Below are 18,105 nucleotides of genomic sequence, written 5' to 3'. Positions count from 1 at the left end.
AACAAAAAAATAAAATAAAATTACCAGAGAGTTTTGATCAAGAATGGACAAAACAGAGTACATGATGAACACAATAAATACACAAAGCATGCCGAAATCAAACCATAGTCATAAACTGATAGCTGAATAATAGTATTAATTTCTTTTCAAAATTAATTTTGCTGACTGCAAAGTGTTGCATGTATATCAAGTATGTCATGAAATGGTTCTGTGTATTTTAATGTTTATCTGAAAAATTGAATAAAAGAGAATTTCATTTTTTCCTCTTTTTTCTGTGCCTGACTTCCACCCTGTACTGCTCTCAACCTTTGAAAAAGAACAGTTGGAACCCATCAATGAGGTATGTAGAGAAAAGTAATTAATAAATCTCTTAAAATTTTATTAAAGTTCTGCCCTAATTTACTCAGCCTCCACTTTTCCAAACCTGTTTGAGTTACTTCTATTCAACACAAAATAAGATACTTTGAGTAACGTTGGAAAGCAGCAGCTGTTGCCGACAATGGTATTTTTAATATTAGTAGTGTTTCTACTATGACTGCTTGTTTCCAACATTCTTCAAAATATATTGTGTGTTCCAAGGAAGAAAGGAATTTTTAAAAGTTTAGAAGTAAATGATGAGCAAATTATTTATGGAAGGTGAATCTGTTCATTATCTATAATGTAGAATGAAAATATAGATATTTAATTTTTGATGGTAATTTATTCTGATATGCATGACCCTACGTGAGATATTTGACTGACCTTTCCAATCTTAAAATGCATTGAAAAATGCATTCGCCTCCAGATAAAAAGAAAAAGGTCTTGTTTACACAAGATTTTTTTCCTGTCAACATCCTGTCTTAAGCCATTTATTATTTAGCCAACCATAGGCACATATACAGCCTCAGCGGAGGACTGGGCTTTTTGGAGCGAGTAATCTTTGTGATCTTTTGGATTTGTTTTCCTCTGTTTTTAGCAGTCATTCAGTGTAAATCAAAGAGAAGCAGTTTGTGTCGAAAGAAAGATAGCATTTTATTCATGAATGATGAAAACATCTGAGTGACCTCTGGAGTTCTACTTCACTCAATGAGAGTGATGAAATAATGTTTGTTCTACCCTAGTTTCCTGTTTCTTTTTTTTACTGTTGTCATTTTATGCAAAAAGATCATCTTATTTGGACATTTTAAGAAAGAGTAGCATATAAAATAAAATGTGTTAACCTATTTATGGCAAATCCAGAAAAATTATAATAACTTTGGACTCTTTTCACAAGACTGTTACGACAAGTTTAACGCTCATCATAATCTTAAACTCATAAAAGTTTTTAATATTTTTATTAAAAAACAAATTTTATGTACATTTATATGTATTTATAAACATATTTTATACAATCTTTGCATCAAATTACTAAAAAAAATTACCACTTGTGCGAGCCATTTCTTCTACAGCCTTTATGGACAGGACAGTAGATTTGACGTTGTTCTCTCTTCTGGCTGCTGTTATTGGTTTTCACATTTTTTCCCCTTTTTCTGAAAGTCTTGATAACACCATAGTGTAGTTTTTCTTTTATTATTTTAGCAAATGGGATTATAAAAAACTATTTTGTTCAGTAGTATGATAACTTCTACCACTGAAAAACACAGAAATGTAAAAAAGGGTCCATCATATGATCTTTTAAAGGGAAAGGTTACGTAAAAAGGAAATTGTACTCACCCTTAAGTGGTTCTAAACCTTTATGAGTTTTCTTTTTATAATGAACACAAAACAAGATATTTTAAAATATATGTTAGAAGCCTGTAACTATTGACTATATAGGAAAAAACAAATACTATTGAAGTCAGTGGTCACTGATTTCCAATGTTTTTCAAAATAACTTACAAAAAAACTCAAAAAAGGTTTGTGACAGTGAAGTGTGATAATTTTTTAAAGCTATCTCTTAAATTTTTTTATAAATAAATTATATAAATATTCAGACTAATATGCAGTTTTTTATTATTGTCAGTGTACAGTATATTTTATTTTTAATTATTACAGTTGTGTTGCCTATTATTTTTGTGCAAACCATGATATATCAAATGTATGCTCTAACAACAATGCCTATGTATAATTATCAATAAAAAAAACCATTTGAATGGTAGTGTAGATATCTAAAAATAAATCATCTGATTTTGGTGGATTGGCATGGGCATTTAACCTCCTGCTGCAGAACAAAGTGAATTTCTGGGGCTTTGTTTACATTTTACTTTTTGGCTTCAAGTTACAGTTGACTAGAGAATTAAAAAAGAATAAAAAGTAAATAAATACATCTTTTTGAAGCACTAATCATTAATTGCCGTATTCAATAATCAAAATTAGCTGCTGCCTGTGTGGGTCAGTAAGTCTTTGTGTGTGGGTTTGTGGTGTTGTGTTCAGGGTCTTCTGTCCAGACTGTCTGATTTGCTGTTGTGCCGCTGGTCATGCCGCTCCTGTTGGCAGTGGTGTTGGGAGTGCAGCTGCTGTCAGTCTTCTGAAGAAGAGGTGGAGATTTTGGGGCCTTTTCCAGCTCAGACTCCATCATGGCTGTAAGTGCACACCCATACAAACCTCAAACAACAGTTACACATCAAAATTAATGCAGAACAGTTCGCCATTCATCAACTTCAGTTCAATTCATTCATCTCATGCTAAAATCCTTCATGTTTTGATGTTGTTCTGGGTTGTCCTGCTAGCTGCACATCATTTACATTTTATTTAGTATTTTTCATAGATATGTATAACTGTGCTGTTTCAATATTATACATGTGCTGCTTTATACAGTTGTTTTAAGAAGACGCTTGATTTAAAAAAAAGGAAAGCATCATTTTCTGTAATACAGTTACAAAGTTTTTATTAAACGATACATAATAATTGTACTGTCACTTTATGTCAATATATTCTATTTGCAATTGAATCCACTTAAATCTCACTTATCAAGTTAATGATAAAGTTTTGTGTAAAAGTTTTTGATTAAAAAAAATGATCAAGGTTATGTTCAGTATGAAAATAGCAGTTGGCATGAACTGTAATATACTAACGATGTGATAATCTATGGTGTTCTGGGTTCACCTGCTAGCTGCACATCATTTACACTCTATTTAATATTTTAAACAGATATGTATAACCGTACTGTTTCAATAATATACATGTGCTGCAATTTACAGTTCTTTTTTTAAGAAGACATTTGATTTAATAAAAGAAAAGCATAATATTCTGTAATACAATTACAAAGTTTTCACTTTATTCTGATGTGTTTCATATAGATATTATTATTCATGATGTAATTTTCTAAATGCCACCAAATGTCAGTTTCAGTCATTTTTAATCATTTCTAAATAACAGTATAAATTTCTTTGAAACAAGCAAATAAAAAAATAAAAAAATTATTCCTAACCCCTAACTGTTTTACAGTATTCTCTAAACCAGAGATGCCCATAGTAGAGCCCGCGGACCAAAGTTGACCCACGGTAACCTTTGATTGGCCTACCACCCTATCTGAAACAAGAGTGGGAATGATGGGGATGTGGTTTGGGTGAATGCCTTTGATAGACATTGTTATTTTGATTTTAACATAACCTTTTGTTTTATTGCTGAACTACAAAACAGTTAAAACAGCTAGCCGGCAGCTAGCTCTCTGAACTCTCACATGATCACCCACTGAAGCTATGCATGGCTGCGTCCGGTCAGTACCTGGATGGGAGACCACATGGAAAAGCTAGGTTTCTACTGGAAATGGTGTTAGTGAGGTCTGTGTGGGTCCTAACGCCCCAGTATAGTGACGGGGACTCTATACTGCTCAGGGAGCGCCATCTTACGGATGTTTTAAACCGAGGTCCTGACTTTCTGTGGTCATTAAAAATCCCAGGATGTCCATCGAAAAAAGAGTAGGGGTTTAACCCCGGCATCCTGGCCAGATCTGCCCAACGGCCTCTGTCCATCATGGCCTCCTAACCCTCCCCATATCAGAATTGGATTCAACACTCTGTCTCCTCTCCACCAATCAGCTGGTGCAAAATGGCTGCTGTCGTGTCATCCAGGTGGATGCTGCACACTGGTGTCCCACCAGTCCCACCAATTTGCGTAAATCTCTTTGAGTGCCCAGAAAAGCGCTATCTAAATGTATGGAATTATTTTTATTATTATTATCATCAACTGAAATTAAATCTTTTAATGAAATGTTGTTAATAATTCAGACTTAAAATGTAAAAACTTTCAGACATCGAAGACATCAGAGAGCAAATCAAGGCAAAGGCAGGAGCAGGTGGACTAGTGTTTTCATTGTGTCAACTCCATTGTGATAAAATTAAGTTTGTTAATGTTTTCACTGTAATAAAAAGCTTATTGTAAAATGACAAACATTATACTGCATTAGTTAATATGATTTAAAGCTAAGTTTTCTTGTTATTTTTAAATATTAGCAAATAAATTAGGAGATAAGCCATAGCAAATTTGATGTTATATGATATGATATATTCGGTTTGGTATATATTTGGCCCACATCCCTTGATCAAGTTTGGTTTTTAGCCCTTTATAAGAAAAAATTTGTATATACAATATATATTAACTGTATTATTGTCACTTTATGTCAATATATTCTATGTGTAATTCAATTCCCTTAAATCCCATTTATCCAGTTGATGGTTAAGTTTTGTAAAAATGTTTGATTAAAAAAAATTGATCAAGGTTATGTTCAGTATAAATAGAGTAGTTTGCATGAACTGTAGTACACTAACAGTACTGTCAAGTTACCCATTGCATTCCATGTTTAATTCTGCATGTGGTATCAGAAATTAGAACTGTTATTTTGTCATTTAAACTTCAACATAACTTTATATTTGCTGAAATATTATTTATCATTGCTGCATTCATTAATTTTAAGTAATATACTGTAAGAGATACTGATGCACCAGATGGCTTTCTTGACTCTCTAGGAACCCGAAGCTTATAATGACTTGGGTGTGGAGCTATTTGTGTTTCCAGGCAGGAACAGCAAGGATAATATGATTTAAATGGACAAGTGACTCATGTATTAGCAGCAATAATTTGTCCTCTGGATGCACACAGTCACCACAGGCTGTCAAGCTTTTTGTAATGACATCATTCGATGACTTTTAAGGACTAAACAATGTTGGCCATACAGTACATGTGTATTTTTCCGTTATAAATACATGTCATTACCAATCAGCAGTTTGCTTTCATGAAAAGTCATTCACACTTGTTTAAGGAATGGAGTTGATGTTGTCACCAGAGACTGCTGGCTTATGCTGGTTTGACTGAGCTCATGCTGATGTGTGGTTATTGAAGGTTTTTGTAAAGCTGAAAACAGGGACCACATGGCTGGAAGGGTTGAAGGATGTTTGATTTTGAATTTGTGATCATATATTAGTGTTTGATTCTCTGCGCATCGTGGAACTCCAACTGTAAAAAGTTTTCCAATATTTTTGCAAAAATAACTGTATTTTGTAAATGTAAGCATTTTTAACTACAGACATCCCATGAAATATATCATCTTGATAGAAGTATACAGTGCTCAGCATGATTGAGTACACCCCATTTTGAAAAGGAATATTTTTCTTCATTTCTCAGTGAATATAGATGATGTAATTTGGTGCATTTAAACAAAACAGATTCATTAAACAGATTTATTCATTAAAATTATATTTTTGCCACCAAACATATGTAGAATTTGAAAGAAAATACAATTAAACTCAAGTTAAATATTGCAAAAAGAAATGACAACCTACAAGATTTCGACCACATTTAAAAAAAAAAAAAATTGCTTCTCTTGATTTTTTTCTCTTTTTTTTATTTGTATTTAATATTTTTCTATAACATATACATTTGGGTGTACTAGTTTTTGGATTTTTATTGTAAGTTATTTTGTTAGATAAGCTCCAGACTTGACTTCAGTACTGACTAATCTAATGTATAATATAAATATAAATATAATATTGTATAGCTTCCTATTAAAAATATGATAATAGGAAAATAGGAAAAATAGATAAATTTGTGAGGGTTGTACAAATATATGCTGAGCACTGTAGGTGGCTCCATGTCAACCTTTGCCTATTGCTCTGCTGCTCCACATAGACATCAACAGGTGTTTGCTTTGCATGCTTATGAATGTTACTCATGGATGCTCTATTTTGTGTTTAGCTCATCTGGACTCAAATGTGGGCACACATTTACACTTTTTTTCTGTTTCTGTGTCTAAAATGAGTCCTTTAAATTTCCTCAATCTTTTCACAGTATCGTTCACAGTATCGTATGGTAGTTTATTGAACCTTTTTTTTTTTTTGCAGTTTTACAAATGGGATTTTTGATTTGTTTGACAACTTTTGGCACAAAATTTTGGGTGCAAAGGCTGTCTGACAAAGACTTTTAATACAAAAACATAAAACTCTTAAGGGTGGTGCCGTGGCGCAGTGGGTAATACTGCCTAATCACAGCAAGATAGCTGCTTTGAGCCCTGTGTTTGCGTGGGCTTCCTCCAGGTTCCCCGGTTTCCCCCACAAGTCTAAAGACATACGCTATAGGTGAATTGTGTAAGCTAAATTGTCCGAAGTGATTGTGAATGTATTGGTGTTTCCTAGAGATAGATTACAGCTGGAAGGACATCTTCTGCATAAAACATTTGCTGCATAAGTTGGCGGTCCTTTCCGCTCTGGCGACACCTGATTGATAAAGGAACACTCTTGTATTAGCAGTAGTAGTCAGTTCACCTGTTTATTGTGGACTGTAAATTATTTAATTTAGCTGTTATTTAACCGTTGCATTTTTTATTTAGCCTCTGATCCCAGTTTTTGGAGTGAGCTGCAGCCATAAAAATCTGTTTAATTTGTTTATGTTTTTAGCATATATATATATATATATATATATATATATATATATATATATATATATATATATATATATATATATATATATGAAAACACTGGATGGAAAGCTAAGGTCATATCATATATTCTGGATTTCATTCAATTTAAAGGGATTATTCATGAAAACTGACTTCTGTACTCACCAGGGGCAGACTGGGACTAAAAATCAGCCCTGGCACTGCAGAAACACCAGCCCACATTACCACATCAACACAGCCCCATCCACAGACACGCAGATTCACTACTTATATAATATAAGCAGTACCATATGTAATAGATATTTAAACATTTAATGTATGTGACTGGAACAAAAACAACCCATTTAAAACAAATTTATACATGCAATTATTTCATTCCTTCATTTTATTTTAGGCTTAGTCCCTTTATTAATCTGGAATCACCACAGCGAAATGAACCGCCAACTTATCCAGCATATGTTTTACACAGCGGATGCCCAGTTCACCTAGAGCACGTGTTTGGACTTGAGAGGGAAACTGGGAGGAAACCCACACGAACATGCAATCTCCACACACCAACACAACACCACAACACCAACTGACCCAGCCAAGGCTCGAACCATCGACCTTCTTGCTATGAGGCGAGAGTGCTACCCACTGTGCTGCCCCCTTTTGAAACTATTTCAGTTAATTTTATGCATTTTAGAGCAATTATTTGCTTTTTCTAAGCTTTTGGCACCGCCTTTTCTTTTTTACTGTCCATCTCTGACAATTAGCTTGTGTTGCACTTACTGTTTGGTTGACATTCTTGCTAAATTTTGATTACATCTGCGTAACCTTTGATTGAGTCGGCCCCTCTCGAAACTAGCTGGCCATTGCCGATTTGGCCAATGCTTAACTTTTAGCATTATTACTATTATCATCATCATCATCATCATCATCATAATATTCACGTCTTGCAAGAGATATTTGCCAGAATTGCCAGATGGCCAGTCCGCCCCTGTTACTCACTGTTCATTTGTCACAAACCTGTTTGATTTTCTGGTGACCATTGACTTCCATAATATTTGTTTTTCCTACAGTTTAAGTCAAAGGTCACCATTTACCAACATTCTTTAAAAAAACTTGTTTTGTGTTCAAAATATAAAAATATCCATCAAGGTTTGGAACCACTTGGTGAGGTAAATTTACATTTTAGATGAACTATCCCTTAAAAAATGTTCCAACATTTAATTGGGGTTTCAGATGAAGAAGATGCATGTTTAACAAAGCAGAACATGCACATCCTAATGTATACCTCTATGCCCTATAAGTCCAGCCGCTCTTGTTGGCTCGAATTGCTCCTAAGGCCATTTGTTTTAGAATCATCCGTTGCTATGACAACTATCTCCCTCTGAGCTGTAGTCATGGACACAAAGGGTCCTTGATGATCCCCATGGGACGAGTCGGAGTCAGGCCTGCACATAGAGATCCTGCACAGAACATCCACCTTTGTTGCTGCTGGAAAAACAGGCAGATGAGAAATGACACAATACTGGACATAAATATAATTGCACTTCAGTAAAAAAGTGGAATCAGTCATGCTGTCAGAAAAGTGCAGCATTGTTTGATGTTTTTACCTGTTCAAGCTGATTGTGTCTTATTTTTAGACTATTTTGATCTTTGAATATATCATTTGTTGGTTTTATCCAACCTGAACTTAAAAGGAATCTTAACTATCTTATCTATCGACAGAAAAGTGGGTAATTTGTATAAATTAATTCACATAATTTTTTTTTTTTAAAGTATGCTCTCTATAGTATGCATTCAGAAATTACAGATTTACTTGCGAGTTAGTTGTGTCGCTTTTCCTCTATTCATACATTCTCTTACATGGAATGCTAAAGTGTGCACTGAATATGCACTTCAGACTATGAGGACGCAGGAAGCAGTTTGGTACCTTGCTCAAGCTGCTGGTAATCACGGCTTCAAATCTGACTTTCTATCCAATAGACCACAACTGCCTCTAAATAAGAGATGCCCAAAGTTGGCCCTTTGATTTGGCCCACCATCCTATCTGAGAAGAGAGGAAGAAGGGGGAGGGATGTATTCAGGTAAAAAGTAATTGAATAATCAAATGTAAAATAATTCTGCACAGTCTTCATCTTATAAACAATTCCATAAAATTAATTGTTATTAATTTTTCAAAGTTACAAACAGTATATTTTTTTATGCCTGGATGCTTTTAATACCCTTACACAGTCACAGGCCTCAAAAAACACTTGTGAAATGATAAATAATAATGCAGGCTCAACATTGCATATATTTGCGATGTGACCATTGCGAATGATCCCATTTCGATTTCATTGCTGAAATGATATATTGTGTGGAGCCCTAGTAAATTCTGTCACTCGACACATAGAGGACTAGACAGAAGACATCGGCGAGCAAATCGAGGCAAAAACTTGTGTAACTCCATTCTGTTATGAATGAGATTGTTTTTGTTTTTACTGTATTAAATTCATTATAAAATGTAAACAAAAATACTGTATTAGTTAATAAAAAGCAATGTTTTTTAAATATTATTAATTAAATTAGGAAATTACTCATGAAAACGGCAACTGTAATTACCTTTGGCCAACTAGCCTCAATCAAGTTTGGTTTTTGGTCCTTCGTAAGAAAAAGTTTAGGCACCCCTGCTCTAAATAGTGAATTGTGCTGGTAAAGCCAAGGTTGTTGGTTTGATTACAAGTGAACTGAAAATGACATACAGTGCATAGAATGTACTATGGATATGTTCACAGTTAGTGAGGTTTAATTTCAATAAACTCTGGTGCAGTAGCTTAATGCAGTTTTTTTAAATAAGTGTAAGACCTGTCATCTGAATCTTGGTGCTTTGCAAACAAGTTGGCTGAGACCACATAAAAAGTGTGTCTTGACCTGTTTCTAGACTCTGCTTAACTTAAATTTGAAAGCACCACAAACAAAAATAATAAAAGCAAATTAAAAACAGGGTTTGATTTTGCAAGATGCAACCATAAAAAGCACTGAATGCTCAGACGTACCTGTTTTTTTTTTTTTTTTTTTTTTTTTTTTTTTTTTTTTTTACCATAATCTCCAATTTGCTTATTACAGTTCCGTACAGGCATGGTAAAATGTATCTCCTTACAGAAGGTCTTTGTTAATGTAGGAATTTCTGGTGCCGTTTTGACTCCTTTACATATTTGTGATTCTGAAAGTTTCAAAGGTTGACATCTATACATTCGAAAACTGAATTAAAGTCCCCATGAAACAGAAACTGTGACCATTATTTTTTCATATTGTGACGCAGTCCTCACCATTTCTGTTCGTTGTCAAAATTGACAGTTTCTGAATCTGACAATTTAACTGAAAAACAATCAGGAAGTATTTTTACAGATTTCAGTTAAAGATTAGAAGGGCAAACTATTTTTTGTTTTCTTTATGACATGCACAATTGTTCTCCACAAAACTGGCAGTGTGAGCTAACAAAATCATGTGGTTAGCTTTGATTTCTTGGGGACTTTGATATGTTTTTGATAATTTTTTATTAAGATTTGACAATCTGGAATCCGATGGTTTAACAAGGTCAAAGTATTGAGAAAATCACATTTAAAGTTGTCCAAATTTAATTCCTACCTATGCATAGTACTACTCATAAAAATCTTTGCTTCCTTTTCTAATGATCTTATGTTTATTTTATATGTATATAATTTTGACACACATAATGTATTTTTTATTCCTACAAATACAGCGGCTCAACTTTTTACTGGTTTTGTGGTCCAGTCTCACATTTTATTCGCTATTCACAAGTTCTCAGTTGACAATCAGATAATTTTTTTGTATTTTCCATGGCTTGATCTTATAATTGACACAAAAAACCTAGGCTAAACTTAAAAGGTTGTTTTTTTTGGTCCTGACTAAAAAGAGCCAAGAAAACCAAATTGCATTGAACTGGTGCTGTAAATATCAAATGGTCATTTCAATAGGCAACGTGTAAGTAGTTTAACTAACAAACTCCTCTCTTCCAGTATCAATGACTACAATGATGAGAAAGGCACAAATTCTCACCTTGTGGATCAGGACGGCGCTTCTTCTCCCCAATCCGATCCCACTATAAACTGCAGGCCACCCACCTCAGAAGCTGCCCGATCCACCTTCAGCTTGGCAGGTCAGCTTGCAAGTAGGTCCAGATTTAACTCTCACTTTGACTAGCAGGTTTATGAACGTTTCAATTTCACCTTAATACCTCTCACTGTTTCAGGTCTGAATGCCCGACGCCCAAGCTCCCCCATGGTGGATGTAAAGCCAATTGAATTTTGGGCCATGGGACCCAGAAAGGAAGTAGTTCAGCCTCTGCGTAAGCCACCAACACCACCGGATGACTACTTTCGCAAGCTGGAGCCTCATCTGTATTCTTTAGACTCGTGCAGTGATGATGTGGACTCTCTAACAGATGAAGAGATCCTGATGCGGTACCAGCTGGGCATGCTGCACTTCAGCACACAATACGACCTCATCAATGCCCACCTCATCGTGCGAGTCATTGAGGCCAGGGACCTTCCTCCTCCTGTAACATGTGACGGTGCACGCCAAGACATGGCCCACTCGAACCCCTACGTGAAGATGAGCTTGCTGCCCGACAACAAGAACTCAAGGCAGACGGGAGTTAAGCGAAAAACCCAGAACCCAGTGTTTGAAGAGCGTTTCACTTTTGATCTCCCCTTCCTGGAGGCCCAAAGACGCACACTACTGCTCTCTGTGGTCGACTTTGACAAGTTTTCACGCCACTGTGTCATCGGAAAAGTGGCTCTTCCTCTTAGTGAGGTTGATCTGGTGAAGGGAGGACATTGGTGGAAGGCCCTGGTGCCCAGCTCTCAGGTATTAGCTTGTTTTTGACTTGCATGATTGCTGACAATTTTACAGAACTACATTAAATTTATTTATCTTGCCTAAAATTATACACACAACAGTTTGTTCATCCTGGTTTTTATTGTTTTATATGCAAAGACACATATTAACCTGGGATTATTTCTCTTGAAATTGCGCATTGCTGTTTGGATGTGTGGGGTCAAAAGAATGTTTCAGTTTTTTAAGAAGCCATTAGACTTTGGCCACTGCAACAATGTAATATAACAACAAACTCTACTTTTTCTTTTTAAGAAAACATCATTCAGTTAAAAGGTCACCACCTGATATTTTATTGTTCTATTGGTTACATGTCTTGAAGGTCAAAGTTTAGCATACTTGAACTTTGTAATATGTGACCCTGGACTTTCATTGCACAGAATTATGTTGGCAATAGCCAAAAATACATTGGTCAAATGATTTCTTGGCAAAAATTATCCGAATATATACTGTAGATCTGTGGTTCCCAAACTGGGGTGTGTGCACTCCTTGGGGTGCGCAGTCTGACCACCAGGGGTGCGCAAGAGAATTTTTATAATGGCGGAAATGTTTTTTTTTTTATGCATTTATCTTGGGTAAACTTCACATCATACACATTTTCACTGAGAGAGAAAAAAAATCACATTACAAATTATAATTTACAACCTATACATACTCACTCATCTCGCAGTTTCACATCTGTGTCACATAAGCCCCGTCCTTTCACATTAGGCGCTAAGTGATAGTACATTCAAAAAAAAATTTTTGCTTACTATATTTATCGCAATGAAACCTGGTTAAAAATTGCCACTTTAAAGAAGTCAAGTGACAGTAGGGATAAACCATCTACATCGGCCTCTTCTATGGAGATGTGCAGCGGCCTTGAATATATGGACTTGGAGGATAACGATTGAGGCGGAAACAAATCCAGCAGAGATGTACTGATGAAGAGAATTAGGCCTACACTAGAGAGTGAGAAAATGTCAAGTAAGAAACGCATATTTAGCGACAGTTGCATTGGTTTCAGGTTTACATGGATTGGAGATGCAGAAAATCCAAGTCCGCAATGTGTAGTCCGTGGTGAGGATTTAGCTAATAGCAGTCTTAAGTCACAAACAAGACACAGCTACTTACAAGACATGCATTTTAAGGAATATTGAGGAAACTGCAGAAGAAGAAAAAAGAAGGTACAAAGGAGCAGTATAGCTTTTATCTGAAAAGTTGCACCATCAGTTTCATGGGTACACTGCAGCATCCACCAAGAAGCTCTAGCGATGAAAAACATGCAGAACTTTTGTCTGTACTGTGAAAATTGTTAACTTCATAAAAGCTCGTCCATTAAATTCAAATATTTTATTATTTTTGTTTTAATCACGGACACAGAAAATATGTGTATTTAGTTATTGTAGTTAAAAATGTGGAGTTTAATCGAGAAAGGGGTCTTTTACAGGTGTCAAATACTAGAAAGGGGTGCACACGGCAAAAATTTGGGAACCAGTGCTGTAGATCATGTTTCGAGAAGGCATTTTGTAGTTGTCCTATTGTAAATGTATATTAAAACTCAAATTTTAAATATATCAAAACTCAACAAAAAAATTATTTGATTAGTAATGTGCATTATCTCGATATTTATATTTACCTATTTATATGTTAGTTTGTTTGTTTGTTTGTTTGCTTGCTTGCTTGCTTGCTTGCTTGCTGTCAGATTACATGTTTTCAAATAGCTGTATCAAATACTACCCTTTATGCTGGCAAATCACACATCAATGGAGAGCTTGTATAGTCAGCTTTCAAATTATGTATATATATATATATATATATATATATATATATATATTATTTATTTTTTTTTTTTATTACGTCGACAGTTATAACACAAAAATCCAGTGTTTTAAAAAGGTCAGAAGTGAGTTTCATTTACATAGTAACAATAGCAACATTAATGTAGTGTAATTTTGTTCATGTTCAATCAATGTATGGCCACTGATATGCCACAGGCCCTGTCTGATTAGAATCAAATGGTAGTGTTTCCTGCATTGATATAAATAGAAGTCAGTGGTATAAAAAAAAAAAAAATATATATATATATATATATATATATATATATATATATATATATATATATATATATATATATATATATATATATATATATATATATATATATATATATATACATGCTCACCAAGGCTGCATGTATTTGATCAAATATACAGTAAACACATATAATATTTCATTTTAGTAGTAGTAGTAGTAGTTGTAGTAGTAGTACAATATCATCATATTGCTGCAGACATTCCATAAAAAATAATACAATACATCCATACAAAATACAGTAGTAACAGTAACTATAATGCTAATTATTTAATTACTCTAGTTAAATAAACCCACTGAAACAGGTATGATTTCTTATATTGGTTTTCAATATTCAACCTACACTTAGGAACTCTTTATCTCTACCAGAGATAGATATTTGAATCTCCTACAAAAGATAAAGATTTTAAATAATTGATTAGAATTTTATTATATTTTAGAATGTACTTTGTTTCTCTGTCATTACTCTTCTGTTCTGTGTTAGACGATTCTTCAGAATTTACTAATAATGTTTTTATTTGATGAACAAGACAGTTTCTCTTGATAATAAGAGGGTATCCTTATTTATTTTTAAGAGGATCATGATTTTCTTTTCAAAAGTTGTATTTCAAACCCAATACTCTATAAACATAATTCTAACTCCTAACCTCATAAATATATATTTTCTAACACATTTTTTTTTTTTTGCTAGATTCGTATAGAAAAAAATTTATTTAACACGCCACACTCTTTTTTTATTTAATTTAATCCTAAACTTTCAGAAATGTATCAGGGAGCACATCAGCTATATTTTCATATTGCAAAACTTTTATTGTGTAATTATTTTGATGTTAAACCTTTAATATCTTTGACATTTATAGAGATATCAATAATGACATAATTTTTATGACACTGATTTCTCAATGTTGATGTTTGTCAGAATGAGGTTGAGCTTGGTGAGCTGCTGCTGTCCTTAAACTATCTGCCCAGTGCTGGCAGGTTAAATGTGGACATCATCCGAGCAAAGCAGCTGCTGCAGACAGATATGTGCCAAGGCTCAGGTAAATGCCTTTTAGTGTGTTTAACTCTATAGGAAGTCGAAGCTTTAGTAATTTTTTTCATTTCAAAGTAATTATTTTTATAATGAAATAAACTAAAGGCTTCATTTCTGATTTTTTCTTGCCACTAGTTTGACTACACAACCCACATGATGAAGTTAAAGCCGCAGTCTGTAGCTTTTCTTTTTTCCTTTTCTTTAGTTTTTTAGTAAAATCTGTTTAAAGTCTGTGTATAAAGCCAGTCTTCAAAACTATATCATTACTGTCTACTGTGTGTAAATTGTTTTCAAATTTAATTGAGCTTGCTGTTTTTGCGTCATTATGTCACAAAATGTATGTATACAGAAGAAATTACAGCTAGTGGGTTTATGCTATAACCAGCAGGCTCCTCGATGTCAAAACATCCATTTGACATGCAGACATTGAAATTTTGTTCATCTGAAAGATTCAATTGCAAATGACAAATTTACACTGGATTTTGTATTCCTAGTATGCATGTAAACTACCTTGATGTCTAAACATCATCAAATTGACATCTAACATTGACGTCAAAAGACATGTCAAAAAATTGATTACAGGTCAGACCGGTATTTGATTTTGGATATGTGTTTTGATGCCAGTGTGACATGTCAGTTTGATTTCTTTCTGACGTCAATGTAAGCAATTGGCATAAAATCTATTTGCATTTTTGAAGGGTTTTTATGTCACTTTTTACATCAAGGTACACACAGGGAGGGCATGTGAGATCATTTATTGTCTTTTCTCACAGCAGGAATAATTAAACTTGTCAGTTTTATATAATATTTGAATGGCATGACGATAAGAGATAAGACTACAGTATAAAGAAATCTGTATCTACAATTAACACTTAATACACATTAAATACGTCATGCAATGTTGATGTTTCTAACATTTAACCATTTGTGAACAAAGTATAATTGTAATAATAATAATTTGCATGGCATGATGTGAAGTGCTAAGCGATTGTTAGGTTTTCCCCCTTCAGTAGCATTGTAACTTTCTTTTCAACAGTTGGTCAGAACAAAATGGGCAAACATGTTACTTTCCAGAAGATATTTTCAAGTGAAAAGTCTTATTTGGGTCAAACTTCCAAGACATAGGATCTGTGATTCCGAACAGTTTTCACACTGGTGCGGTGACAGAATGACACACATCCAGCTTCAACCAAAGGCTAACAGGCTATTTAGCTTTTGTGTTAGCTAATTCACTATTGGTCTGAATAGTATTGGTCACTGTTCTCACTGATTATCCTGTTTTAAACTTTAAGCCAGTCATTCCTTCTCTGTCTGCAGATCCATTTGTGAAGGTGCAGTTGGTGACGGGTCTGAAGCTGATGAAGTCTAAGAAGACATCCTGTATGAGAGGCACTATTGACCCCTGCTACAATGAGTCCTTTAGCTTCCGTGTACCACAAGAGGACCTGTGTGAAGTCAGTCTTGTGTTAACAGGTATTGTTTTAAACATTAACACAGGAATTTGCACACATTTGCACTTATTGGTACTAAGGGTTCAAATGGTAGCAAAATGTGTCAAATCATTGATGATGATTTTCTCACACTAAAACTTTCTATTAATCAAAAACTCAAATACAAATGACAAATGTTTATAAACATTTAATAGAAATGACAAATGTTTATGAATAATTTTTACATTTACATTTACATTTTTACATTTTTAAGCATAAAATAAAAACCGAGTTAATTAACACATTAATAAGCAATATACATATAAATACAATATAATAATACAATAAAAATATATGGTGTACACTTTAGATTTTTACACGAACACAGAACATTACTAAAATAGAATAAACAATCACAATGAAATTTAGAAGATATAAAACAAGTTCAAACTGTTAATGAAACACAAGTAGTTCCTGAGTGATGCTAAATATACAGTATGCTGTATTATTTAAGACCCAAATGGCCATAATGTTGATCAGATTTCCTTGATTGATTTAATTAATTTGTTTGTTTGTTTATGCGATTTGATTTGTCTGAAACAAGCCGTACTTTTAACAATTACAGATGTAGTGAACTGATTGCAAAGGATTTATATTTTAAAAAATACTTAGCATACAAAAAAACATTACTAAACACTCTTATATTTATTTTTTAAAAACAGTTCTTTTTAAAAAGAGGTGTATATTCTTACACACACTAAGCCTTATTCAAAACAGTTGAGGCTATCTTGATTAATGCCTCATAGAACATAGATGAAAAGCCAGAATGGCACATGCCAGGTTTTACTAACCAGTTAAAGACTTGCATTTCAATTAGTGTAATCTACAGCTAGTGGCCAAAGGCTGAAATAGGGGCACCACATTAAGGTTATTTAAATTCCAACCAAATTTCTTCAATTACCGATGCTGCCAGTCAGAATCTGACCTGCACAGTTGCCCACGCTGGGATTTCATGCACTGCTACACACTGACATTTCATATTTGCACTGGTCACCATCTGCAGCCATGCACTGTGATTTCTCATAACCTGCCATTTGAGAGCAGCTGGATGTGTAGTTTGCTCTGGCGTCCTCAGGTTTAATCAGTGCTGAGTCAACAGTGGTATTTACAGACAGACAGATCTCACAGTAAAGGGGGCATGCCATCCAGGCTGGTCAAGATGTGTTTCTGCCACTTCTTCCTGATGTTTCAGGCTACAGAGACTTTAATTCAAACACTGCCTGCAATTCGAGCCTCTGTCTCACTACTGATTTGTTTGCTTGGACAGTTTTGGCATATTCTCTTTAGTTTTTGATGTTTACTATTTAATGAGGAGAATCGACATTATTATAAAGTAGTAGTACAAACAAAAATGTTATACAAATTTCTAGTGTTGCAATAAAATAATTAGATGTTAGTTTCAGTAACATGTAACTAATACAACTTTATTTGTTTGTTTGCATAAATAAATATATATATATATATATATATATATATATATATATATATATATATATATATATATATATATATATATATATATATATATGTGTATATATATATATATATATATATATATATATATATATATATATGTATATATATATATATGTGTGTGTGTGTGTATATATATATATATATTTATATATATATATATGTGTGTGTGTGTGTGTGTGTGTGTGTGTATGTATATATATATATATATATATATATATATATATATATATATATATATATATATATATATATATATGTGTGTATGTATGTGTGGGTGTGTAAATATGTATGTTCCCCTT

The 18,105-nt window shown here is 33.7% G+C and overlaps 1 protein-coding gene across 9 annotated transcripts in view; it reads left to right on the top strand.

Moving 5' to 3' along the window:
- Positions 1-18,105, top strand: part of syt17 (synaptotagmin XVII) — a 40,363-nt gene that overhangs the window by 2,944 nt on the left and 19,314 nt on the right. For 3 of the 9 annotated variants that reach the window (XM_073944562.1, XM_009299558.5, XM_073944564.1), the window contains exons 2-7: positions 323-340; positions 2,392-2,540; positions 10,858-10,997; positions 11,091-11,707; positions 14,727-14,847; positions 16,158-16,313. In XM_073944562.1, the coding sequence (XP_073800663.1) occupies positions 323-340; positions 2,392-2,540; positions 10,858-10,997; positions 11,091-11,707; positions 14,727-14,847; positions 16,158-16,313 (1,201 nt within the window). Of the gene's footprint in view, positions 1-317; positions 341-2,391; positions 2,541-10,857; positions 11,010-11,090; positions 13,078-13,163; positions 13,293-14,726; positions 14,848-16,157; positions 16,314-18,105 lie in introns of those variants that run through there. The other 6 variants (XM_073944561.1, XM_001922473.9, XM_073944563.1 and 3 more) reach the window with 4 other exon arrangements.

Source organism: Danio rerio, chromosome 3 (assembly GCF_049306965.1).
Source record: "Danio rerio strain Tuebingen ecotype United States chromosome 3, GRCz12tu, whole genome shotgun sequence".
NCBI lineage: Eukaryota > Metazoa > Chordata > Actinopteri > Cypriniformes > Danionidae > Danio > Danio rerio.
The sequence above is the reverse complement of the archived record's forward strand: the minus strand, read 5'-3'. Positions and strand labels throughout refer to the sequence as shown.